The 26747-nt window shown below is 39.3% G+C and overlaps 1 protein-coding gene across 1 annotated transcript; it reads right to left on the bottom strand.

Annotated features, from left to right (window-relative positions):
• Nucleotides 1–3720: 3720 nt before the first annotated feature.
• On the bottom strand, nt 3721–21140 carry METAP2 (methionyl aminopeptidase 2). The gene is made up of 11 exons (XM_015627982.3): nt 20943–21140; nt 20082–20183; nt 16615–16680; nt 16166–16268; nt 10855–11016; nt 8990–9171; nt 8811–8905; nt 8627–8723; nt 8000–8103; nt 5651–5766; nt 3721–4518 (listed from the first exon to the last, which is right to left on the bottom strand). The coding sequence occupies exons 1-11, from the start codon at nt 21097–21099 to the stop codon at nt 4266–4268; spliced, it is 1437 nt and encodes a 478-aa protein (XP_015483468.1). The 5' UTR covers nt 21100–21140; the 3' UTR covers nt 3721–4265.
• Between the last annotated feature and the right edge of the window lie 5607 nt (nt 21141–26747).

Below are 26747 nucleotides of genomic sequence, written 5' to 3'. Positions count from 1 at the left end.
GCAAATCAAATTTTCTTCCCATTGCTGCTCTTGGGTAGAGCAAGAGAAGGGGAGGAGAAAGAATTCTAGTCCTCTGAATCAAGGCAGTGGGGAGAGCAGAGATGATCGATGCAGTGCACCACAAGGATGAGCTAATTCAGGTGCACTTCTCCACAGCTTCTGCTAGTTCAGGTAGTAAATAGCTCCGCCCCCTTTAACCAGATTAAGGCTGTTGGCTTCCTTTGCTATGAGAGCACGTTACTGGCTCATAGACAGCTTCTACCCCAGGTCCTTCTCTGGGCAGCTGCTTCCCACCCAGCCTGTGACTCCTGCCCAGGAGCAGGAGTGGTGATTCCACTTGAAGAACTGCATGAGGCTCCTCGTCTTATTTCCTAAGCCTGTCCTACTCCCCTTGTGTGGCAGTGCCCCCAGCTGGTTTACCAGCCACTCCTCCTGCTTTGTGTCATCTGCAAACTTGCTGAGAGATCACAGGGATGCAGCACGCAGGCCAAAGTAGCCTCAGGTTGAACTGAAAAATAGTAACAGTTTCCAGGCCCAGGTGGTAGTTTAATTTTGCGTCGGGACAGCGCATGCATTTTCTCTAGTAGTAGGGAAGGCTTCTGTAGAGCCCTCTCCCATTTAAGGGATTCAGAGATTTAGCCTTACTGAAAGAAAAAAAAAATTCTAGTTTCAAAAACTGGGGACATAGGCACTTCCAAAACAACTAGGTAAAAGATTTACTGTTTATGTGAACTGCTGACTAGCCTACACAGCTTGTGTTTTTTATCTAGAGCCCTGTACCTATGTAAAAGAAGCAAGATGTAAGCATTGGTAGAAAGGCAAAGCAAAGCTAAAATGAGTATGACTTCGAATTATAAGAGTTGGGTTCCTGTCATGGCAAAAACACAAGTCAAAAATGATAGAAGAGTCACAGCAGAGTTGTCTGGTTTTTCTTTTACTTAAAAAATACTGAAACATTCAAAATTTTGAAAACAGAAAAGCCTCTTAAATCTTTGCAGAAAAAAATAATTATGCATAAGTCTTAAAAAATTATAACCTGCTTCAAAGCATGCCATGCTTTTCTCAGGCTACACAGTCTTTATCTCTAAACACACCTTCGTGAAAGTGTTTGGACTGAGGAAAGTATACTGCCCACCTCCCATTGTGGACAGCTGACTGATGTTCCACAGAAGGCTGAGTACCAATAGTGCATAATCCTGGGAAATGAATAACAATGAAAAGCCTCTTTTTTTTAAAAAAAAAGAAAATAGGATTTGGCAAAATTCCTCCATCTCCACAAATGCTAGCTGTAAAAGTCAAATTAACAAATTCCAGTTATGTGTACACATCCCATCATTAAGTTTCCATACCATCTTACTGTGTTATTGTACTGTTCTGAAATACAAATAGTGTTTTGATACACTGAAGCGAACATAACACAACCAAATAGACGCTGCAGCAGTTTTCTTGCTACCCCACATGCCCTATTTCATCCTTCTCTTTGAAATGTTTATACTCACCCAGCTGCATTTGTTGTACCCACCAGCCTGGTCTTACCCACATCTAAGAGGAGAAGCATAGTAGTTGAGTCTAAAATTAGGAACATCTTAGGCCATGCCTTCATCAAAAGGATGCATCACACAGGGTCAAGCCGTACCTGCTATAATGATGTGTCCCACAAGGTGTGTGTGTAAGAAAAACCCTACCAAGTAGCTTCTGAACTCTGGCTTCTAATAATTCCTATGGAAAGAATCACCATTTCTGGTGCTGCATGTAAAAGAAAAGATGACCCCATCTTCTGGGTATTTGAAAACAGACTTCAGCATCTGGCTCAAAAGTCTTTTAGTCCTGTCAAGTGACAAGAGAGCATGGCTCACATAGCAGACAGCACAGCAGGTAAGTTTGCTTGACCTACTGTTAACACTTACAGCAACAGGAAAAAGCTGCCTGAAGAGCATGAAAGCAATAGGAAATTCATTTATTTTAAGGAGGTAGAAGAAATATGCTTGCCTTTTATACTGCTGGGCTGGAGGATGCAGGGAGGCCAGCAGCACAGGACACTTGTATTCAGATACACCCAGTTAAATTTATTGGCAATAAAGCATCATGCTCTGCAAGTATTTTTCTGAGTCATTTCCACTGCAACTTGTTATACATGATTATCAGCCTACACATGTGAACTAACAAACAGCCAGCAATTTAAAAATTGAGGCCATAGTCCAAACTAGCTCTACTAGTCTGGGTCTATTATATTTGGGTTTAAAAAACCCAAAAAAGAACAAAGGGAAGAAAACACAACATTGATCTGAACAACCAAATGGATCTAAAGTAACCATGAGTGAAGTTAAGAAAGCCTTAAACTGTAGAAACAATACCAAGTCTCACTGAGCTACTACTAAACAGGTACCTTCCAGAGAGAAAAGTCTGGAAATTGCTGATAAGCAGGCAAGAACAGAAACAGATTTGTCTTGCTTGTTTCTAGCCGACTTAGTACAAAAATAGGTGAGCTGGAAGCCAGCCAGGCTACAAGAACCTGCTCTTATCATGTCAAGAAGTGCAGGAGAGTATGGTCTTGTTAGCATAAATGAAAATAGCAGCAGCAACATACCCAGCAACCCCACTCACCAGATATTCTTTCAAGTGCCAGCTTTCACTTTGCAATGCACAAGCACCTGCACTAGCCCGTGTTTCTTGGCAAGTTGGGACACACATAACCACACAGTTGCAGAAATTAAAATTCATTGCTGGGATGCCAAGATTCCCAAACAGCAGCAGCAGAAATACACATTTCTGTATCCCATTTCATCAATTTCTGCACATTTAAACAGCACTGAGTTTAAACAATAATTGTAATTGGGGAAAAACCCCATCAGCGTCTTATTACAGGCAGTACATGACACTGCTCCCTTCTAAATTGCAGCTCACATAATCAGGTTTGAAAGGACAAAAATGCAGCTTTTACCCAGAAACAGGAGAAAATAACTGATACTTTTAAGTTAATATGAACTCTTCTATGGAGACAGACTGTGACTATAAAGGAGCAGGTGAAGTGTCTGTTTCCCAAGCACTTATGTTTAAGGCACTGTTACTAACCTATTACCAGAGCTGTCATTTTTATCACCAGTAACTACTGAAAATTTTAATATGCAAATAATGAGGTAAAGGTACAGAATTGGAAGACATTGCATATAGGCCTGCAGAGCCATGGGATTTAGTTTACCTTTACAAATGAGATTCAACAGTCAGATTTCACTGCAGCAGGAAGACAGATAATGACTTTTTATATCATGAAAACATCAAATACTCCAGGTTATTCTGCCTGCATGAAGTACTCAAATATTTTCCTTGTCCCCACCAATTGTGCAATCAAATGTGAACTTTAAAAAGACAGGAAATCACATGAAATTTGACTCTATGCAAGAGGGCAAGCCAGTGGCAGATTATATAGGCACATACACTGAAATTGAGTTGACTTCAGCTCAAAGCAGCATGTTGATGCCACCAGCAGCAGAGACCACCAGCTGCATTGGCCATGTTCTAATACAGCTGAAGTCTAAAGACTGGCACACTCAAAATCTTGACCACACACCTTTACTGTAGTTGTCACATTTTGTCCTGTAAAGTGTTGATGACTTCTTGCCCTGTATTGCAGCACTGACAAGACTATTTAAACAAGCATGAAAGGCCAAGTTTCATATGAAGGGTAAGACAAGGTCCAGTTTCAAGACAAGAAATGGCAAATCAAGTTTGTAAAATATTTAATAGAGCAGTTTCCCAGTGGACTCCTGACCAGAATCATAACCAGACTTCTAAAAAGTATATATATTTTCAGATTTGAAAATTTATCTTTATTTTTTACAAAATGGATTCCAGGAAGTTTAAAAGGCAATATCATAGAGGACTGGGGTGCAGAAATCAGGTGTAGTCATTCAAAGCATTCAAGTAGGAATATGGTCATATAAATATTTGAAAAGCATCTTTTATCATAAATGTTCAGAACAAAATGTATAACTCATTCCAAACTGAAAATTGAGCTTTATAGCACATATTTCCCTGAACAGAAAAAAAATTTGAAGTATTTCTAAAGGCCTGAAAGCATTTTTTTTGTTTTTTTTCCATGGTTAGTTACAATTAGAAGACTTGCCTTAGCTTAAATTCCTTCCTTTCCAAATACGGAAAGTATTAACATCAGTCCACTGTTAAAACAGACAATGTGTTGCAAATTAATTCTGGTATAGGATGTTCCAAGAAAGCCTAGAGTATAAAGGTGCTGAGGTGGCTCTGAGTTAGTAGTCGTCGCCCCTGCTGACGACCTCCTTGCAGGTGGGGCGCAGCAGGATGGTGTGCTCGAACTGCGCCGTGTACGAGCCCTTGATGTCGCACAGGGGCGGGTACGGATCCACGATGCCCAGGTCGCACAGGTTCTTCAGCGCCATCAGGTATTTGCTCTCCCCCAGGCGATCCAGCCACCGGCGGCAGAAGGCAAGAGTACCAAAGTTTTCATTGATAACATTTAGCAAGTGTTTCGCTCTTGGAAGCCTTGAAATAAAAAAAAACCAAAGAAGAATGCATTGGAGAAGAAATAGGTATCACCAGCATGCATTCACTACAGAAGCAAAACACACCAATTAAGAATAAGGTTAGATTGCAAGGTCTTTTCAGATTTCCTAGACTTGGAGATGTCTTTCTACATCAATCATACGTTCTCTTTAGAAAATAAAATGCACTCTCCTCCCACAAATAGGTAATCTTCAAAACAGATTGTGAACCTATCTGCAAGCCTACATTAAACATGGAGACGGGAATCTTTCTCTTAAAAAAATAAAAGGACATTTCATTTCATAAAGAAAAACAGAATTCTTCCTGATCCAGAGTGATCAGTAATCTGAACTAATTTTGGCAGAAGCTTGGTGGTTTAAAATGCTGAGTTCTCACTTCTGTAGCCAAATACTCAGTGAGCTTTTTATTCATACTTACAACATACAGGCATTAAAAATATATATTTATAGATCTACTAAGAACTAAGCTTATTTTCAGTCAAGCAGTTTCTTTGTGATCTTTAGTCTAATTTTTCCTATCATCTCTCACATTCCTAGTATGTGCTATGGAAAAGCACGTATGCCTGCTGTTTCCCACCAGAGTATCTTTGTTTCTGAAAATAGGTTGCACTCCTTAGAAATGTCAAAATGCAAAGCCAGTGAACCTAAAAATGAGTAATTTCTTCATTTTACAGCAATGCAATAAAACAAACTGAAAACTCTCAAAATATCATAAAGTAAAACAGTGCAAATACCGTAATAGATTCTGGGAACAGCAGTAAGACAAAAATTGTGGCACACAACCACAGAACAGCTATTGACTAAAAAACTCACTGTACATTTAACACACAGATGAAGACACAAATATAATCTATATATTACTCATCATCATGAAATCATGAAAAAATAATGGTAGGAAGACTGTTAAAAAACCAAAATAAAATTCTCAAAACATATTTTCTGTTTCTTGGAAATAATTCCGTTTTGTTCCACATTAACAGAGTATTTTGTAACAGTTGCTAACACTGTCCTTTGAGTCCTCTGACAGTGCTATTAGTGAAGAACATGCATTATATCAAATTTGAATCCCAAGGGAGTGGTAGCTCTATCAAAATACACCAACAAAATCCAACCTTATTGGCACGTGCCCGACATCAAAATTCTTCATATAATGAGAACACTCCATATCATCATGAACAACACCTTTTCCTGTGCTACCAAAGGTTTCTATAGCATACACTTCACCTTCCTAAGGAGAGAAAAAAGGAACATGTTTCAATATGAAGATGTGACATTGTGTCATTCCGATACAACATCTCAGTATTACAACTTCTGAATACAAGTAATTAAACATGAACCGATTCAATCACCAAATAAATGTTAAAAAAAATTCAGCACGGAGATTTCACACATTAGAGTTGCAGTTATCTCCAAATCATCAACTATTTACATCAGTACCATTTTATTTCAAGCCAGAAGCATCAGCATGTTTCTAGACACAATTTCTCGAAGTCCTTGCAGTTGAAACATTGTCAAGGCATACATCTAACACAGCTGAGAAACTACATTTGCTAACTGGAAGTCCTTCTCCTGTGCTATTTAGATATAAGTCCTAGGAAATGTGTAGTTTAGAAGTAGCAAACTGGTGTTGATTACAGACACTGCACTGATGAACTTTCTGCCCAGTTTCTGCAAGAATTTTCTGAGAACAGGTGCTAGTATATACCTTTAACCTGCTCATTTCCATTCCACAAGATGAATTTCTTCAAGAAATGAAGGTAATGTATATCTGCAGGGGCATTATCAAAATTCTAGCCAAGAACATACTGAAGTGCCATTATACAAACTAATTTCTGCCATATGCATTCACACATCCTTAATAGTAGGACTGTGACAGGGACTTAACAAGCCAGGGCATCAAACACTGATGGACACTATGACTTGCATTGTTTATTTTATTAACCTACTTTTAAAGTCACAAGCCCAAAATAAGAAGCCATATGAAAAGCAGTAACATGGGCTTCAAATTCAAGACAAACTCTTGAAGATATCCCTGAATATTCAACTGACTCATTAAAAAAGCACAAACCCTCAAAAACCCCCACGCAATGCTGCCACAAGATTCACTTAACACCCACTTTTTCTGAATAAGAATCATCAGAGGCCCTGTTAGTCACAAAAAACTCACTGGGTTGCAGTTTGATACTATAAATAGCACAGTACATTAAGACCTTGGCTATGCTCCACATTCTTCATTGCCAAACTCACTGTGTTTAATGATGTAGGATTGTGTCCTAAGTAACCTACAGAAGCTGAAGAAATTAAAAAATGTCTTCTTCCCAAAACCAAACCATTAACTAAGTCAAACTAAGAACACACAAGCTTTTTTACCTTCCTTTTCCAATACTCTTAATCCCTTTGCAGCCTTATAGATAAGATGATAATTAAAACTTTGTCTTTTTGTGCACATCATAGGTCAATAACTATGATACAAGTCTTGGGTGAGGAGAGTGAGCCTACCTCAAAAAACAATCCTGTCCAGACCATACCTGTGCCTAATCAGGTCTTACAAGTTTTATCTATCCTGATAGACTTACTGCTGATCATTAGTGTTCAGGCTTAGAATGAAATTAAAAGCTTCTTGTCTCATCACCCAACTTTTAAATCTTATCTCATTAGAACAAGAGCTTCAGTGCAAATGATGGCTAAATCTCGGGTTCCATGTTTGAATACTGCCTTGCCAACTGGTACTTTGTCACATCATCTACAGCCATTGCCCTTCCCCTGCTCCAGAACACTATCCAAACAACATCTTTCAACTAGACTCTCACATTAACTACAAATACACTTATTTTATATCTTGAGAGAAAAACTGCATTGGAAGCTTTTCAAGAAAAATACTGGATCTAACAGTACTCACAAAAAGTCATCCAAAACTACACTACAAGAATTACTTGAGTGAGAGAAGATTTCATTACAGAAGAAATAAACAGGAGTATGAATGACCTGTAAGTCATCCAGGAAAACTCTGATTTCCTGAATTCCAGTTCACCCCTAAATATAAATTCCTGTCCTTTTCCATGGTTCTAAATGCAACATTCAAACATACCATTTAGTATCATGTACACACTGAGAAATAAATATGCAGGAATTTCAGTACGTATTATTATGGCGTTCGGATTTCAATAGCGATGGGTTTGTCTTTTGGTGACATTTTTTGGTTTTTTGGTTGTTTTTTAAATAGCAGAGTTCTGAGGCTTCAATTTTCAGAAAGTGTGAGATAGCTGAACACTCCAGTGCTAAAATGAAGAAGCCACTGAGACAAAACTACTCCTGTACAGGATCATTACACAGTACAGCCATTACTCCACTACAATTATTCACCAGGATGACAAAAACTACAAATTGAAAGTGCACAGGAAATACTGTTCTTGCAATGATACTGGGGAAATTTAACAGAAAGAATAAAGAACTTGACTTACCTCCATTCTTGTGGCTTCTCCTCCTTTCACAATGGGGACTGTTTTTCCTGCATGTATCCTATATGGCCCAATGGAGTGTCCATTCAAATTACGAATTGGCTTCACTTTGGAAGAAAACATTAATATTACAGGCAGTTTCCTAGCAAATGGTAAACCCTTTAGGGCAATTTGGTTTGTTATATCATATAAAAAGTACAGTAGTGAGTTGTCATATTGCAGAGGAAACAAACGCAGAATTATCCACACATCTTGTACAAACACCAACCAAGACACAAGTTAGTTTTGTATGCTTTAGCAAGGCTTCATTATTTAAGAGCAGCAACTCCAAGAGTAATAAAAGCTTATTAATAAAGCCAAATTGCAAGTAACAAATGATCTGCACAGTTCAAAATTGTTGTTAAGCATTCATCTTATCTGTTAAAGATACAATACTTAGAAGGGTAAGCCAAGACCATTTCTCCAAAGGAAAGGCAAGCCAGCCATGAACATCTATCTATGCAAGACTCATACCATACTCCTAGCAGGAAAGTCTTTTCAATATCCTACATCAAAATCAATATTTGTACAAATCTATATACAGATACACACTTCTAAAACAACTACCCCTATATAAAGAAAATAACTTGCCTTGATATGTTTTGCCATCAATTTCAACTTCATAAGACTCCATAACTTCTTGTATGGCCTCTCCCACATCACAGAGACGCACATCTATTCCAGCACACTGAAAAATAAAGTGCAAATTTAAATGGACAATAATCACAATATTTACTGAAAAAGACTCTGTAAATTACTTACATAATGGTCATACCTTTATTCCAGTATTTGTTGCATCCTTTACAGCTTGTAATAGTCTGTCATATTTTGGATTGAATGTGACTGTAAAAGCACAGTCAATAATACGACCTGAAACCAGCAGAAGTTGGTTAGCTTCATAGCATTTGCATTGAAGAACATTCTCAAAGTTTTAATTAATAAATGAAAACTAACCACTAATATGTGTTCCAAAATCTATTTTGCAAATATCATTGTATTGCAGGACTGTTGGATCTCCAGCATTGGGAGTGTAGTGGGCAGCACAATTATTCAGAGAACATCCCGTAGGAAATGCAAGACCTGCATTTAAACCATTTTCCTTTATCAGCTTACGTGAGCAGTCTTCTAGTTTTTCACTAAAATGCAGAGGGGAGGGAGAAGAAAAAAAATAAATAATAAGACAGTTGTGATTAGTATTTCTTATGATAATTTCAAATAAATCAATGCAAGAACAAAACCTCAGAAAAATATTAAAGTAAATGCTTTTATGTCAAATCAAACTATTTGTATGCTGAGTAGATTGACAACCCTAGGCTAGAAAACACAGGCAGAACACAACAATTTTCAGTTCTTTATGTTGTTTTCTCTAGCCTTTCTTGGGAAAAGATGAATCCTCTATTGTTTTTAATCTAAGTTTAAAATATTTATCCTTACAAGCTACATTTAACCCATTCTTCCTGAGCAGCAGAGGTTAAGACAACCAAAGTTCAGGCAAATTAAATGCATTCTTTACAATTACTGTGATTTAAAAGGAGGTGGGAAAAAGGACGTAAAGCCTCTCCTTTATTAAAAAAAAAACAAACAACAACTTTTCATTATTAAAGGACATTTTAAAAAAATTGAGTGATAACTATGATAAAATAAAACCTTGTGAGACTAGTATTTGTTTTTTGGTTTTGTCTAATCTCAAGATGCTAGCTACTGCAAATCCACAAATGTATGTCCATCAGTACATTCCCCTTAAGTGTCAGTGAATGAGGTAAACTGCTGCTCACTGCAGTGCACCAAACACTGATTTTAAGAAAGCAAGAGAAATATGAAAAAAGAGAGCGTATTTTAATCAGCAAGGCCCCACTGTATGAGGTACTTTAGGAAGAATAGTCATATTTTGAGAAAATGACTGCTTAGAGCAGTCAAACTGTGTAATTTGACAGATTTGTTTCAGCCAGACTAGTGAGCTGCTTTTCTTCTACATTTCCTCATGGTATATTATTTCTTTCTGTTATCCTTGCACAGTTACCTTGGGGATCAGCTCTCATTAGCTTTCTTACTATCCTACTCTTGTCAGTACAGTCCTCAGTCACACCAGGCTGAAAGCACCTGATTTTGGAAGCTAAACTGTTCTGGATAGGTGCAGTACTTGAACAGTAGACATTCAATCTAGACAAACTGAAGGACAGAAAAAGTAATAGTTGGAAGAGTCACAAAAATCAGTCTAGGCTAATTATTTCTTTAAACTTAATCAAATTTATGTTCACCTGAATCCGTTTTCTCAGTTACTTCTTACTGAGAATAATAAAAAACCCCACTGTGTTTCCACCAGAAACATCAGTCAGTCAATGAAGACTAAACATAGTACAAACCTTCCTGCCCTGGACTGAATACACAGCCATGCTGGTTTTATGCCTCTTTGCTCAGTCCCAGGCACAGACTGCACCTGCACTGTCCACATGGCATTTCATGATAATTCTGGCAAGCAGCAGCAGTGCTACTGTTATTGCTGCTTCTCCAAGCAGCGCTGCAGAGTAGCAAAGGCACTGAAATCTAAATGAAGCATATAATCAAAGTAAGTGAACATCATGGAAAGCTTAGTTTAAAATTCCGTATAATCCCAGGCCCTGTAAAGCCGCATAAGCTAAAAATACAAGAGGAAACTTAAAGGAAATAACTGGCAACACTGGTTATGGACTTCAAACACAAATCTCTCCAACACTCATTACACAGTGAATTCAGCACATAAAACTAAGACTAAATCTCTCCCCCTCTGGAAAATGAAGAAAAATCTACAGTAGAGTCTTCCAGTAGATGTGTGTCCTCACCAGATTTCTATCATTGTCATTCCAGGTTTTATCCAGCTCATAACGTATTTCCTCACTTGTCTATGTGCCTCTGCAGCCTCCCGAAAATCATTCCAGATTTCCTCACTGGCTTGGTCTAGTGCTTTCTTTTCTTCACTAGTTGTTCTCCAAGCAGCAGTTCGCCTTGAAAATAAAGGAAATATTTCAAACAAGTTACTATAATCACAGCAGTCATTACAACTTCTGTCTAAAGCCTGCAAAGTGTTTATTAACCAGTCAGCTCTACATTCTCCTGTGTAATAGAAAAGATTCTGATTTATACAATTTTCAGAATAAAGGAAGGCTATTTAAAAAAAAGAAGTCTACCAGTACTACACACTAGCAGCTGTGAAAGGCAGTAACATCCTACCAAAGGCCCAGACAAGCATGGTGCTTGAAGGATTACCAAGTTTTCAAAGAGACAGAACAGGCATATAAAATTCATATTAATGCCTGCAATTCCACCTTAAGTTTAGCAGGGCAAAAAACTGCAGCAGTTTCTGCTCATGCAAAAGTGTTTTTTTTTTCCCCCAATCTTATTCATTCAGACAGTGTTACTCCTGTATAGAGATGAACCTCAGCACTGCAGTGTGGCTGCTTGGCCCAGAAACCGCTGCTGACACAGACAATAAGCATCTTCAAAATTTAAGAGCTTGCAGTTCCAGTATGATTTTCATTCACACTCAGAATGCTTAGGTAATAACACCTAACACAGTGCATGGTAACTATGACACATGCCAGAATGTTACTTTCTAAATGGGCTGGATGGTGAATTAATATTTCTTATGGGAGAGCACCACTCATTCTGTCTCTTTGGTAGGTTCATAGAATAAATACACAAATATCTTTTAATACAGGGCTAAGTGTAAGATCAGCTTTGAATATATTTTGCATTATGCAAAAATACAATCCAACTAAGGTTCCATGAAAGCAAACAAACAAAAACGTAATTTAAGTCCTCCAACAACCAGAACTTGGCTAGAAGACTACTCTGACTACAAAGTAGAGACAACCCTTCAAATGGTGAAGCTGCAACCACATAATAATGCAAAAAAGCCTAGTGATGTCTCAAAGAACTCCATACATGCTATGCAACACAAAAACTACTAATAACAATACACAGCTACACATGCTGGCAGGTGATCTTAAAAAGTGTGGTGGAAAAGATGGACGAAAGATGCTAAAGTACACTGGTTTTCAAATTTAGAAATTAATGCAAATGATTTGATTCTAAGCAAACAACTGAGTACCCAGAGCGTAAAGGATTAGTTTTTGAAATCCAAAGGTGTAGCTTTTTACCTGTTTCATAGACTTGTAACCTAGCTCCACTTTGAGTTTTCTTGACATCCAAAAAACAGGTACAAGTGAACCAAGAGACTATGCCCTGCAGTTTTGCTGCATTTTGAACTAAGAATAAATACTTATATGTGAATTCATAAGTATATATCTATATTTATACTGAGTATTTAAAAAAAGTTGAAAATTTAAAGGAGGATAACAGGCAAATAATCCATATATCTTTGTCAGGATGATCAGAGGATATGCAAAATATTTTGAGACCTTTTTGCTTGTTTTCATTGAACTTTCTGTTCCTTTTCAGATAAAAGTGCAATTTACATTTACCTTTCTACCAGTTTTCTTGCTCCAGTAGCAAGAATCACACATACTACTCTTACAATTTGCCTCAATCTGGCAAATCCTACCAAAAAAAAGACAGCAATGGGCTGCAAAACCTGGTCCCCCGCACTGCCACTAGAAAACTGGACTTCTGCCAACACAGTAGTCACTGAAGATGGAAAAGGTGCACTGCAGAAAAACACTGGGGACAGAGACTCAAGGATCCTTTCAGACTGTTCTGGATTCCAGCAGCGAACACCCCTTGCTAGCAAGAACTGCTGACAGAGTCTGGGCAGCTGCTCTGCCATCTGTCACAGACTTGAGTGCAAACTCCAGCAAACTGGCAGGAAGCCATCCTCACTCTGTCTTACTGTATTTCAGCATATAGTCACCTCACACAAGTCAACTGGGGGCCAGAACAGCCTCTACATGTAAGAACACTGTATCAGACCCAAAGCATTTTGCTGACAAAGCTGTACTGGGAGCTCAGGAAGGGAGGCATCAAGAATTCCTGCTAGGGCCTAAGCACTTCAGGACACATGAAAAATCAGTTGGTCAGATGAAGGCTTTACACCAAACATCACGTCCTCCACCAGGTACATAAGCTAACTAGCAAGCTTTTGGCAGTTTCTTAATGTGCTGCCTGCTATATGCCAGCTGAAGAAATTCAACTCTTGCTCCAAGCCATGTGGTCCAGCTTTTCACTCCAGTTCACAGCCTGCAGTTTTCACTGCAGGATCACAGTAAACTAGATTCTAGTGATCAAAGCATTCTAGAAAATTTCCCCAATTATCTTCACCCAGATATTCCAGTCATGCTGGATGGTAGGTATTCCATCCAGAGGGACCATTACAGGCTTGAGAGGTAGGCCTGTGTGAATCTCATGAAGTTCAACAAGGCCAAGTGCAAGGTTCTGCATCCTGGGTCAACCTCACCACAAATACAGGCTGGGTGAAGAATGGATTGAGAGCAGCTCTGAGGAGAAGGATTTGGGGGTATTGGTGGACAAGAAGTTCCACATGATCCAGCAATGTCCACTCAGCCCAGAAAGCCAAATCATACATGGGGCTGCATCAAAAGCAGTGTGGCCAGCAGGTCAAGGAAGGTGCCCCTCTACTCCATTCTTGTGAGACCCCACCCGGAATACTTCATTCAGCTCTGGGGCTCCCAACAAAAGAAAGATATGGAGCTCTTTCAGTGAGTGCAGAGGAGGGCCTGAAGATGATCATGGGTGTAGCACCACTCCTATGAAGAAAGGCTAAGAAGAGTTGGGGCTGTTCAGCCTGGAGAAGAGAAGGCTCTGGAGAGACTTTATAGCACCTCCCAGAAGCTGAAAGGGTTTTTCCAAAGTCACAGAATGGCAAGACAAGGGGTAATGGCTATGAACTGAAAGATGGTAGGTTTAGATTAGAAGCTAGGGAGAAATCCTTTACTGTGAGGGCATTGAGGCACTGGAAGAGGTTGCCTGGAGAAGTTGTGGAAGGTGTCTCTACCCATAGCAGGGAGGTTGGAACTAGGTGATCTTCAAGGTATCTTCCAAAGCGAACCAGTCTGTGACTCTAACAGCAGAGAGGCAGAAACAAGTAGGCAGAGTCAAGAATTCCTTAATTCTACTTTAACAAAATTGGTGTATCATGAAATACTGCTTATTTTCTGCCATCCCAGCTGTGTAATTTCAAATTCCCACGTCTTCAAGAAAAAACAAGCTTCAAAAAAAAAAATTCTGGAGATATAAAAAAGTTAAACCTGTTAGTCTGTTGCCTATGGAAGTACTGATTATCTGCTTTTTTTTTCCTGAAATTTGAATGACATCCATTTCCAGCTGAACTTCTCACACAAAATATACAGCTGTAGGTTGATGAGAGGTAACTTTAGAAAGCACATGACATCAACAGTTAAGAATAGAAGTGCAACTCTTAAAAAAATCAAAGACAAAACCCTACTGACCTCAGCATGAATAAGGCATGGCACAAAAATGCTCCACCAGTATATAAAATGAAGCTGTTACTCAGAATATGAAATATCCTGGCATTAATGTCAGCTAATAATTTAAGTAGTTGCTCATATTAGGGAATGCTAAAGTAGTAAGATTTAAATATTTAAATGAGGAAGAAAAATAAGCACATATTTGTTTAAGCACATGACATGAGGAGACTATTTCAGGTTCCTTAGAAGGGAATACTCTTCCTCCATAGATAAATACTGCAGTTCAGAAAAGACACCCCTGCTATGAGAGGAGGTTTGTTTTTATGGCTTTTGTTCTTTTTCTTTTCAATAAATAGTAGTTAAACCAGAGCAAATATTTTAATATTCAATAGCTGAATATGTATTAGAAGTGTAAAGATAGTGTGTTATTAGTTAATAAACTATGTACATGATTAAGTTGTTTATTATCTAAGTTCCCAGTTTACTTAAATAATTCTTATGAACATGGCACATGTTAAATACTTAAAGAATCATTCCTGGATCAGCCTGTCAGAACTATTCTGTGCAAGCTCCTCATTAACATGCTGATCTTGAGCATGCAAACAGGGCAGTCTATTTATAAATAAATAGGAGTACACCTTGTGTTCAAACTGAAGTAATGAAAAAGAAGAAAAAGCTTCCTTAAAAGCAAATTTTCATCTCATAAAAATGAAACTATTATCTGAACACAATTTATAGGGGGTATTGAACTCTTACTTATTTTACTTATATTCTCTGAGAAACAGGCATTAAATTTAAATAACCAATAAAAAAATTTCAAAATACTTTCATTCTGAAAAAAAAGTCACTGAAAACTAGACAATGCTTTCAGACATACAAATATTTACCTACTCCCTCCCTTTGGTTCAAACTATTTTTTGAGAGCTTTGATTCAGTATTTCCTGGGAAGTTTCAAAGTTTTCAGTAATACTTGGTCTTTTCATTCAAGTTTGTATATAATTCAAGCTAATTCTATGCCACATATCCTGTGTCTCTGTAAAATATGACCTTCCACAACACTTCACATAGGAAAAGAAAACAAAAAAAAAAAAAAAATCAGGAAAACTCATTCAGGTTGGTATTCCCTAGTTTCTAACGATGCATGAAGAAATAGTAGTCTCCTGTAAAAACATAAGGGTGCAGACCTCTGTTCCAGTGAACCACTGGAAGCTATTGCTTGTTTAGTGCAACTGCACATTAGTCCCACATCACTATGAGTTACAAAAACAGGTGAGGTTACAATTCATTCAGAGAGAAGCAAAGTACAGAATATACCATGTAGGCTTTTAAATTAAATGAAGAAATTGACATGCCTCTACCAAAAAATAAATAACAAAGTTGGCATCCCAATGGTCACAAAACAGCTGCATAATAGTGTCTCATCTCCCTGAATTTTAAACCTTCACTCACTTGTAATTCAGACAATGTCTTTCTTACAAGCTGCCTCCTGAAAGTCTGTTAGTACCCTGGGTCTCAAGGGCCCCCTGCCTCATGGCAATTATGCTCATATGGGCTACACCTTAATTAAAAGGGAAAGACAAACATTTCTGGCCTGAAGACCTGTATTCATTGAGTTCCTGGATAATCCAGTTAAAGAAAAAGAGGGCAAAACCCAAAGTACATTACTAATTTTGGCCATTTAGTTGTACATTAATATTTTTTTCAGCACATCAAAATGAAAGCACTTACTTCTTAGGCTTAAAACACTCACCCATCTTGTGTTGGTGGATATTCACATTCTTCTCCCTTTGGGAATACATTGCTGGGAAATAGCTCGCATATTGGAATAGAAGGTGGATCTGTCTGGACCTTAGCTGTTGAGTATCATTTAAGAAAGTGTTACACATGGGACTCTGGAAACACTAACCATCTTATTTCCACCATAAAAGTTAAACAGCAGAAGTTATTAAAGGTCCCATTAACTGGAGTTTGGGTTTCTACCAAGACAACATCGTATCACAATGCCCTCATATGACTTTGTTTAGCCAATGCTCAAGGCCAATGAATGCCCTCAATGGCATTCAAGGATACCAGAAAGAAGACAATTTAGCCTACAAACACAAACTGCACCCCTAAATCTGTTTCAGCTGCAAGAACAGCGCTTGCACACACTAAATGCCAAATGTTCACATAATCTGTATTTTTGTGCTTGATACCTACGTCCTTTCTTCTTTTTCTTCTTCTTCTTCTTTTTCCCCGTTGCTCCATCTCCTTCACCCTCTCCATCTATAGGAAAGAAAGTGCTCAGCTGAACATAAAATAATCTTAAAAGAATGAAAGGAGCTTGAATAAAACACAAAAACATCTAGGCAATCTGAAAACACTTCTATTACAGCAGAATTTAATGGATTACAAAACAACCTCCAGAAGCTGCTGCCAAACCATCAGCATTTTCAGTCCCTACACCAGAGACCTAATAAAATAGTTTTGAAAGCCAACAACGAACGTATCACCAAACAGAGGAAAAAAGAGAGTTCATGTAAAGTGTTTACAGAAAGTCCTACCTCATACTCATCTGTTCTCATTTCAGGCAACTAGATGCCCGGGAATTGTTGAAGGACACAAGAGAGAACTGTATTAGACACAACAGCTAACAAAAAGCTAGAAACTGCTACTTCCACCCCATCTTCTGATGCTTCAGCTAAAAGAACTTACTGCATCAGGAAAGATAAAGACCCCAAAGAAGTAAAGATGACAGCACTCTAGGCCAGGATAAGTTTAATCTTGAGATAACAGGGAAGGTCACAAACAACACTCAGCAAAACCACTGAATATGGGAGATACAAGGGTGGTCAAAGACTAAAACAGGTTTCCCAGAGGGGTGGAAGATGCCTAGTCTCTGGAAATAGGGTCAGCCTGAATGGGGCTTTGAGCAATGTGATCTAGCTGAAGACATCCCAGCTCACTGCAGAGGCTGGGACCAGATGACCTTTAAAGGACCCTTCCAACCCAAAACATTCTATGAATCCAATACCAATGGGAGGTTCCAGGGAGCACAGCAGGTAAGTGGCAACAATCAGCCACATCATTTAAAGTCACACCTGGGAGGTAATAACAACACTGCAGGCTTCACATTTGGCTACATCTGATGCCAACTTACTTCATACTCAGTATCTCAGGTGCTATCAGCTACCTAAACCTTCTGGTCCTTAAACACAAATTCTTTTCAAAGTAGACAAGTACTAGTCATCTGCATGTAGAACATTTTCATATACAAGAGGAAGTAAAATTAAAATAACTCCTAGAATCAAATCAAAGCATTCCATTTTGAGTGTGTTCATACAGAAGTCCGCATTTCAAAACAAGACCAAATCAAAACACTGACCAGCCACTCCAGTCACTAGATTTCAAGCCTCTCATGATGGTCAGTCAATACCATCTGCAATTTTATGCCATGATGAGTGCTGTAGTTCTGCAGCTGGGGCAAATTTCAGTAATGTCACTCCTGCCCCTCCCCAGCTCATTTTGGCATTAAGTATCTTAAATTAAGTTTCTCTAAAAAATTACAAATAAAAATATTTTGTATTTATAATAAAGTTCCAACCTACCACATTCTTCATCAATCTGTATTTAATAGGTAACCAAAAATCCTTACCAGTACATATAAATTTATTTAAAATGTAGTAACTTTGTCACATTTGTCTTGACCTTGAGCAGTGTCCAAACCATTCATAAAGAAATTAGACATACTCCAATTCACTCATCAAGTGATTTCTGGGTTTTTTTTAAAGGCCAGGCCTAAACTGAAGGGAAAAAACCCCAGCATTTCTTAAACACTGCTGCTGTTGCTATCTGCGTATTGTAGCTTTTTCATACATCACTGCACGTGAAACTGCCAACGGCAAGCCAAACAAACTCTGTCTATGCTTTCATGTCCTTGAAGACTACTGCAGACTAACCGTGCTGCCAGAAACATAACTACTGCATCTGACTGATACTCTGCTTGTCTTCAGGTTATTCAGCTAAAGAAAAAAATGGTCACCAAAAAGAGCAATTTCAGATTTTAACAAAACAGAAGTCTAACCTTGGTATAGCCATTTAATAACTTAGCACAGTATCATGTAAAAATGTTACATATCAGTATATTTTAACATGGCAAGAGAAATAAAAAGCACACTTCCTAATCTCTCCTAGAGTTCAGAAGTTATAGTCTCCTTTTTGAGGCCGCTCAGTTACAGGCTTATCAAGAGGAAAAAAAAAAAGAAAAAAGGGAGTAGGCATTTTATTGATTTTCATCTAATGCAGCATGTTTAAATAAACAATACAATTGAGATGGCAAATAGTGAGAACCAGCACAGGCAAGAACATAGCTGTCTTCAAAAAAAACTTTAATTAGTTTTAATTTTCTGCAAAGTATCATTTTTACTAAAAACACATCCAAGTCTAATACATGAAAAAAAGGGGAAAATTATTAATTCACTTAATTTTTTTATGCTTTCTAATACTGTAATACAATTGCTAATAGTGTAAAAAAGGTAAGAGTACAGCATTTGATCTACAACTATCATTGTTATTTCTCCTGAGACAGAACTCTTCACTATTCTAATGATTTCTAAGATTTCTTTTCACTGTTTACAGTTTTCACTACCCTCCTCAATACTTCTTCCCCAAGTTGCAATGATGGCAAAGCACATATTGCATTAATTTCAACTCCATAAACAAAGATACCACAAAACAAACCATAAGAACACATTTCTATGTGAAGTACCTGCATTAAACTTGATGCTGCAGATTGGTAATGGTCAAAGATAAATTTGTTACTTAATATGTCTCAGCACTCTGAATTAATTTTTTAAAACTTCCATACCCAACTCATTAAAACGAAACTCTGGAAGGACAAATTCCAGCAAATGAACTAAGATTTAAGCAGACTGCTCAAAGTGCTGAGCCAACTTTATATGGTAATTCAGAAAAATGAAACTAAATTACTATTTTAGTATTTTCTTAAACACATATTTCTGTTGAGAACTATTCATCAAATCAAATGAAACACAGCACCCTTATCTGATACTCCTACAGAAAAGACAGACCTGGTCAGGATTTCAATATAGACACTTTCAAAGCTCTTCCTTAGAAAATCAACTACACAGCATGTAGTTTTTCCTTAGAAAAGCAACACACAAAGCATGTGTCTTTCTTATATATTAATCTCTCCCAATTTAATTTTAATGAAAAATTGTAATTATAGATGAGCTGGTTTCAAGTCACCAGTAATGACTCTAAAACCTATTTATTAAAGCGCTCCCTTAAAATTTTCCCTGTATGTTTTGGTTTAAGCCAAGAATAAGAGACATAATTTGGAACATAAATGTCTACTGACCATGTTAACACAAGTAAGAAAGATTTATAGCTTACCTTATCTCAAACTAAACATTTCCCTTCAGTAGGTCTTTGAAGACACACACCTTTAATAAATCTTGTATTTCTTTTATTTTTTATACTTATGGCTCTGTGACAGCAAAATCATTGACAAAAAGTAGAAAGTATAGACAGCTGCATCTCGCCTCTCCAAAAAGAAACCCAACCAAAATCAAACAAAGTAAGACACCTGTAAACAGTCTGTTAAGAGGGACCCTTGGAAGAAGGTGAAACTGGAAATGTTAAGAGAAAACATAAGTTATACTTGCCATCATCATCGTCATCTTTTTCCTTCTCCTCCAGTGCTTGCTTGTCCAATTGTCTTGCTACATCATCAAGAGCACCTTCCATTTCTTTATCAGTTTCCTGTCCTGTTTGTAAAGTTAAAGTACGACTTACAGTAAAACATTAACTCCACGTTAGTAACAATAGCCCCCAAAACTTTATAAAACGTTATGTTGTACTCATCCCACAGATACCTGAGCACCTAATGCTTTTTTCTGTCTTAAAGCAGCCCCAAACTGTAAGGGGTACACACTGACACATCCGATTACTTTTTTCTGCCACGGTAGCTAATTCTTCCCATAGCAGCAACCTGCTCTTGTGAGATAATATGGGCGTGAAGTAGATAATTATAAAGGAATAGCATGATCATCGCTAACTGATGGCCTGCTAAAACAAACCCAAACCATCGCGCCTTTATGCTATTTGCCCAGACTTGCTCCAGCTCTCTCCGAGAACTTGGAAGGGGTGCAGAGCCGCCATCAGGCGGGATGACTTTTACAGCAGCAGTCTTACACCTTTCTCCCCCCGGGGCATAGGAGAGCTTGAGGGAAGCGGTGGCTTCTCTTGCGCACAGCGGACCGAGGAGGACAACCCCAGCTCCAGCCGAACGGCAGCAGCATCCTCCGGGTACCGCCAGCCCCGTCCGAGCCGCAGGGATCCCCCTTAGCCCGCACCGCTGCCACGGGCCGGGACAGCGGCCTCGGTGGCGCCCCGCACCCGCACGCCGGGACCCTTGAGCCACCCACGCCCGCCCACCGCCGCTCCCGCTCCCCGGTGTGCCGGCCCGCGGCCCCTCACGCCGCTCAGCCCGTCAGCGCAGGGTCGCGGCGCGGCCCGGCCCCTACCCGCGGGGCCCGTTCTGCCCTTCTTCTTCTTCTTGCGCTTCTTCTTGGCGCCATCCTCGGCGCCCAGCCCGGCCGCGCCGTCCTTGTCGTCGGGCTCGGGGGGCAGCTCGCCGTTCAGGTGCTGCTCCCGCTCCTCCGCCCGCCCCACGCCCGCCATGTCGCCGCGGCCGCGCCGCCTCGCGCGCACGGAGCGAGCCGGGGAGAGCGGCGGGGCCGGCGCCACGCTCTGTGGTGCGCGCGGGGCACGCCGGGACGGCGGAGGACTCGGCCGGGAGGGGGCGGTCCCTCGGCCGCGCACGCGCACTGCCGCCGGTGTGCGCGCGCGGGCCCGTGAGGGGGCGGCGGGGGCGCGGCCGGGGTGACTCCGGTCTGCGGGGCGCGATAAAAAATGGAAAGAAGAAATCTTTAAAAAACAGCCCTTTCCGTCAGAAGGAACAGCTGCTACATTCCCTTACGGCATGTATGATTGTCAAGGTTTTACCATTTGAGGGCACTGAGGAAATGTAACTTACACGAGAGATAACTTGTGTACGGAAGGAAAATAATACCAAGGGGAAAAAAAATCACTTGTTCCAAGTCACATAGATCAAAAATGGGAAGATTTTAATACATGATAAAGGACACTGCCTTGTCCCGTTTCTACTACTACATAGAAAACCAAGGCAAAATGCCAATATTACCAGCATCTACTAATGAAGTATTAATCAGCCCAGTCCTTAAAATTAATTTAATGAGTTTATACTTTTCACAGGTTTTCTACTAGTATAACCATGCTGGCTGAAAAATGCTTTTCCTCCTTGGTATACTTGAACACAACACAGTATAATGTAGTGCCATTATAATGGATAACATATAAAGTTTAAAAATGGGCCTTGTGTTGCTTAGCTGTGCAGGCAGGTCTTTGGGAAAACTGGTAATGCCTTGTTCCTCACTGAGGTACCAATTCTGTCCCCTTGGCCCCACCGAGGCCGTCTGGTTCCACCTGCCCCTCCCTTGGCTCACACCCATGGGCATCTCTTCGCTCCTGACTTGATACAATTCCCAGCAAGAAAAGGACTCAGAAAGACTAAGCTAATGCCCTAATACTGATCAAAGTCCACCCTGCTCCAAACAAGTGTCACTGCAGGACGATATCCACTGCTCTCACGCTGAGAATGCATGTGCACTAATGCTGCCTAGAACACTCTGGATTTATTGCTTTCTATTCTAGAAATAGAAATAAGGTAAAAGCAGAATCTACAGAGCCAATCTGGTTTGGGTTTTATTGTGGATGGTGGCAGGAGAAAGGGAGAGCATCAATGGCCAAATTCCCTGCATTCTCCCTTTTGGGTCATCTTACATCTTCCTGTTGTGTGTTTATTGAAGTTGGACAGTGTAATGGTCCCAGGATATCTGACAGCAGTGATTTTGTGGTTTACTTTATTCCATTAGCTTCTCATACATCTGACTGCTCTGCCCCTTCTTCTAACCCCTCTAGTGCCTTTGACAGCTTGAAAAAGAGTGCTTGTGCTCCTGTTCCATTTGATCTGGTGTATGCCAAAACAGGTTGCCAGACCCTGGCAACCTAGAGGTGAAGTGACAGATAAAGGAGTCCATAAAGTCTACAGAAGCACAGGAAAGACAGAAGGAGAGATACTAGCCAGAGACAGATAAAATAAGAATACATCTCATGCAGAAGCTGCAAATGTGAGATTGGGAAATGCATCAGAGAAAAAAAATTCACAAGCAGAATAAATATTTCTGTGATCAACTGAACTCACAAAGGCAGTTTTCTCAGAGCATTGTTTCTTTCCTCCCCAGAATGACTCTGGCATCATTCATAGTCACTGTGATACCCCAACAGAGGGGGGGAGATGGCTTGTGCCACATGGTTCAGCAGTTTGGCCTGTCTCTGTTTAGGTGGGAACATTTCTTTGAGCTGCTGTTGTCTACGCAGATGATGATTTTTAGAAAGTGTGTCCAAGCATCATTATGTTTGGGTGTGTTATTCCACCAATTTTGTCTGAAAATGAACCTTCATGTAAACCTCCTTTCTTAAAAAAAGTAGGCTGAAAATAAATTGTAGAGTTGTGTCACACTTAACACAGAATATAGTAAAGTCCAGCAGAGTGAAAGCAAACTGTGTGAGAGCTAGAAGAAGCAGGATTAACCGAGTGTCTCTGCAGTTTGAGATGGTGTTATTGGACCAGGCTGTGTGCATCAGTCTCTCAGTGAATAGGGCACATTGGACAGAGCAAAGTAAAGAATTTTCCAGGTTATGCTACTTCCAGGCCCAGAATTAGCGCCACATATGATAGTGTGATAACCAATGTGCAAAAATAGGAATGCTCTGTAAAAAAAATTGCAGAGTGGGAGAAAAAAGCTGGCCTGACTGCATTGACAAAACAAATATTGACATGAACAGGCCGACGACAGGTTCCATGTTCCCCATCTGGCTGCTTTTAAGATGATCCAAGCTCACAGGTGCAGAGAGAATGAGACACATCTTATAGAATGCCCTTACCAGCTCAGAGTTTTTTGTCCTTTTTCTATTATTGCCAGTCAGGGTTTAGTACACATGATATTAATGGATGCTATTTTTCCCAATTTCATGCTGTACTAGACAACGTGATAAGGTGAAAGTATCAGCAGGCCATAGGCCAGGAAAGACCTGTGAGTACCATTTTTAGCTGGAGGTTTTTGTTTTCTTACTATTCGTTTTTCTTAACTAACCTCCCGGACAAAGGCAGGCAGTGGCTGGGGAATTGAGGGAAGGGCTGAATGCAGTCCAAAACATCAGCAGGATTTAAAACACTTTCCTGAAAGACAACACAGAGTCACCTCCTCTTATTTTTCTTCTAAGGAGACTGCTCAAATTGCCCTATTTTCCGAGCAAAGTTATGATCTTCAGAAAAAGACTTTTTTTTAGGGTATGTTATGTTTTCTTTCATGTTTTGTTTTCAAACCATATGTAAGTGTCAAGAAATGGCATGGAATGGAGTGGGGGAGCTGTTTCCAACAGCTGTGGTTTAATCCTGGAAAGGGAGTGGGCAAGGACAACTAGGGAGTAAGTGGCCTATATCAGCCCCCAGAAGAGTTGAACAGTGGGATGTTGTATTTGTTTCTGTTTGTATTTCTGAGCCTGATGCCATTATTTATGTGTGTATGACACTTTAATACTCTTTTTCCTAGCTTAGTTTCCAAAACTCATAGTCCTTACTCAGCTGTAAAAATTCACCAAAGTTAATGGGAAAATTTTTATGACTGGAGGTTTAATATTAGGCCTAAATGCTGGAATTAGACAAGGAAAATGTTTCCTGCGTGAGACCAAATATGTCTTATGAACTCTAGAAGGAAAGATATTCCCTGTCACCCATTGCTGAGGACAAAGGATTCTTGTGCTTCCTCAGCCATCACTAAAATTTTCTTATAACCTAGATGAAGTAGCAAGATCAGAGTGGCAAAACCAGACAAAAAATTCACATTTAACTCTGTTCACTGTGGCCTTCTTTCCACATTTCTTAGTGATTGCTTTTTTTTTCTATTTTTGCCAAACACAAATTAGATTTCAGCCCGTCAGCTGTAATCCAAACATACTGCCATGCCTCAGCTCGTGTCCCAACATCTGTGTCCCTTGGAGGACAGGTTTCAAGGGATGTATGAGTGCTTCTGAAAAGAAGTAAATTTCATCTCTCTCAGTGGCGAAAGTCACCCTGAGAAGCACAGACTGCTGTGTGTGTACTCAGACTGGGACAAAGCAAATGCTTCTCAGTTTGCATCAATAGATGTGTGAAATATATTTCATGCTGTGAAATATAAAAGTCAGCTTAGGGCCTTCTTTAGAGCTTCCTTTTCAAATTGCTTTTAAACTAGAAGATTCACATGAACAAAATAGTGTCTCAGGAAGACTCCTTATATTTCTGTGACAACGAGCTATTGCATTAGGCAGGTATACAGAAACATACATTAGGACATGCTGCAGTGAGCATTTCCCTGACAGCACATCTCTGTGCCTGTGCCTAGTCTTGGTAAAGAATGAAAGGCTACAGACAGCCAAGGGTCCCTAGACTGCTGTTTTGGGTATTTATGGTAAAGTAATAAAACCTATTTTTTATAATAAAAGCATCTTTCTTGATGTACTGAGTCATAACTGCAGATGGAAGCAGTCTTCTTTTTCACATAACAAACTGAGACACTGTATAGCCTCAGAAATAGTTGTAGGTCATATCTCCTGAAAACCCTAGCTTAGAGTGGTATGAACCTAAAGTATCAGAAAGTTATGCTTTGAACTGGAGATTTGTAATCAATTTTATATTATTTAATACACTGATGTATTAATGTATTCCCATTCACACAGTGGAAGTTCTTACCTGAAGAAAATTTTCAAGACCTCACACAGGAAGTAATTTCTCAGCTTCACTGTTAGGGTGAAAAGCACTAACAATTTCCTTTCCACAGCCTGCCAATGTAGCAACTTTCTTCTGGGTTGCTCCATTCCTTCTTCATTCTGGGAAAGTAATGGAAGTAGTGTTTACAGCTGCAGTGCTGGAGGCAGTACCTGTATATTTCTTTCACCAGGTATTTTCTTTTATATCCAGGTTAGTCTTCTATTTCACCTTCACACCTCCTCCAGTCTTAAATTGGAAACAGTCATTCATTTTGCTGTAGATGAAAACTAGAATGAAAGAGAAAGGCAAGAAACCAGAACTGTTCTTGTATTTCACTACAGATCTTCCCCCTGGCTTTAGTGCCACGTAATGGTGTGACACCATTAGTGGTGGGACTAAGGAAGTTTCTATCAACTGCTTTTTCAAGGAAGGCACAAAAATTACTCCCAGGGTAGATGTGGTCAGGACAGAGCAGGACAGACAGGGGAAGCACAGGGCCAGAACTGGCACTCTGCCATGCACTGTGAGCAGAGAGAGAAAACTGGGAAGGTGACAGTGTCCTATATCTAACCCTGCCTCCTTGAGCTGTGATACCAAATGTTCATTTCTGCTGTCAGCATTTTGTGAGTTTAATATATTTAACTTAAAAACCTTGAACAGTTAGTTGTATAATGCCACATAATAGCTTTGTTCTACTGTTTTGGCTTGGACTGAACAATAGCACAGTGCTGGGTGTGGAGCCCTGTGGATTTAATGAAATTCATGTCTGCTGACTAATGTACTGGGAGCCAGTGTTCACAGCATTCCTCTGGGGTGTGACTCCCCAGGATAACTGGGTTTTAAGTTCAGATCTCATCACATTTGCTTTAAACTGATATTTTTGTTCCAAGGAAAAACCCTGTTTTGTCAAATTTGCTTTGGAATTTCAGAAATTTACTCCAGATTGTTTTAATTTATGAACTTATTTGTGTGCATTCAGAGAATGAAAAAAGATACCATTGAAACTCGAAAGGGTAACCATGTGGTTACAGCTAAGCTTGTTTGTGTTTAGAGGCTTGAAGACTAAGACTTTTCTTGGTAAACTTTCTTTGTATTTCACATTTTAACACTCAAAAAATTGTTAAGAAATTTTTCACATTGGTAGACCTCTAATTATAATAAATATGGCCCTCCCAAAACCACAGAAAATCAGTTTCTGAACCAGGAAAAAAAAAAACCAAAACCAAAACTGAACAGAAAATAGGATAGATTAAATCAGTAGATACTGGAGAAGACTTTTTCAGACACTCAAAATTTTATTACATCAAAAAGTTCTTCACATGTGACATCTAAGAAATGAAAAATTTGGATTTATTTGATTACCATTCTCTGGGGCACGAGAAGATAATTTTACATAGGAGAGGAGAAATCAGTGACCATGTTAAATTACATGCACTTC

This window comes from Parus major, chromosome 1A (genome assembly GCF_001522545.3).
Source record: "Parus major isolate Abel chromosome 1A, Parus_major1.1, whole genome shotgun sequence".
In the NCBI taxonomy this organism is placed as follows: Eukaryota; Metazoa; Chordata; class Aves; order Passeriformes; family Paridae; genus Parus; species Parus major.
The sequence above is the reverse complement of the archived record's forward strand: the minus strand, read 5'-3'. Positions and strand labels throughout refer to the sequence as shown.

Excerpts from the sequence above, each read along its gene's own strand:
- METAP2 (XM_015627982.3), bottom strand. The coding sequence starts at position 21,099 with ATGGCGGGCGTGGGGCGGGCGGAGGAGCGGGAGCAGCACCTGAACGGC. Across the intron at positions 16,269-16,614 it reads GAAGAAAAAGAAGAAAGGAC|CTAAGGTCCAGACAGATCCA; the intron begins GTAGGTATCAAG and ends GATACTCAACAG. Across the intron at positions 11,017-16,165 it reads TATCCACCAACACAAGATGG|GCGAACTGCTGCTTGGAGAA; the intron begins GTGAGTGTTTTA and ends TTTATTTTCAAG.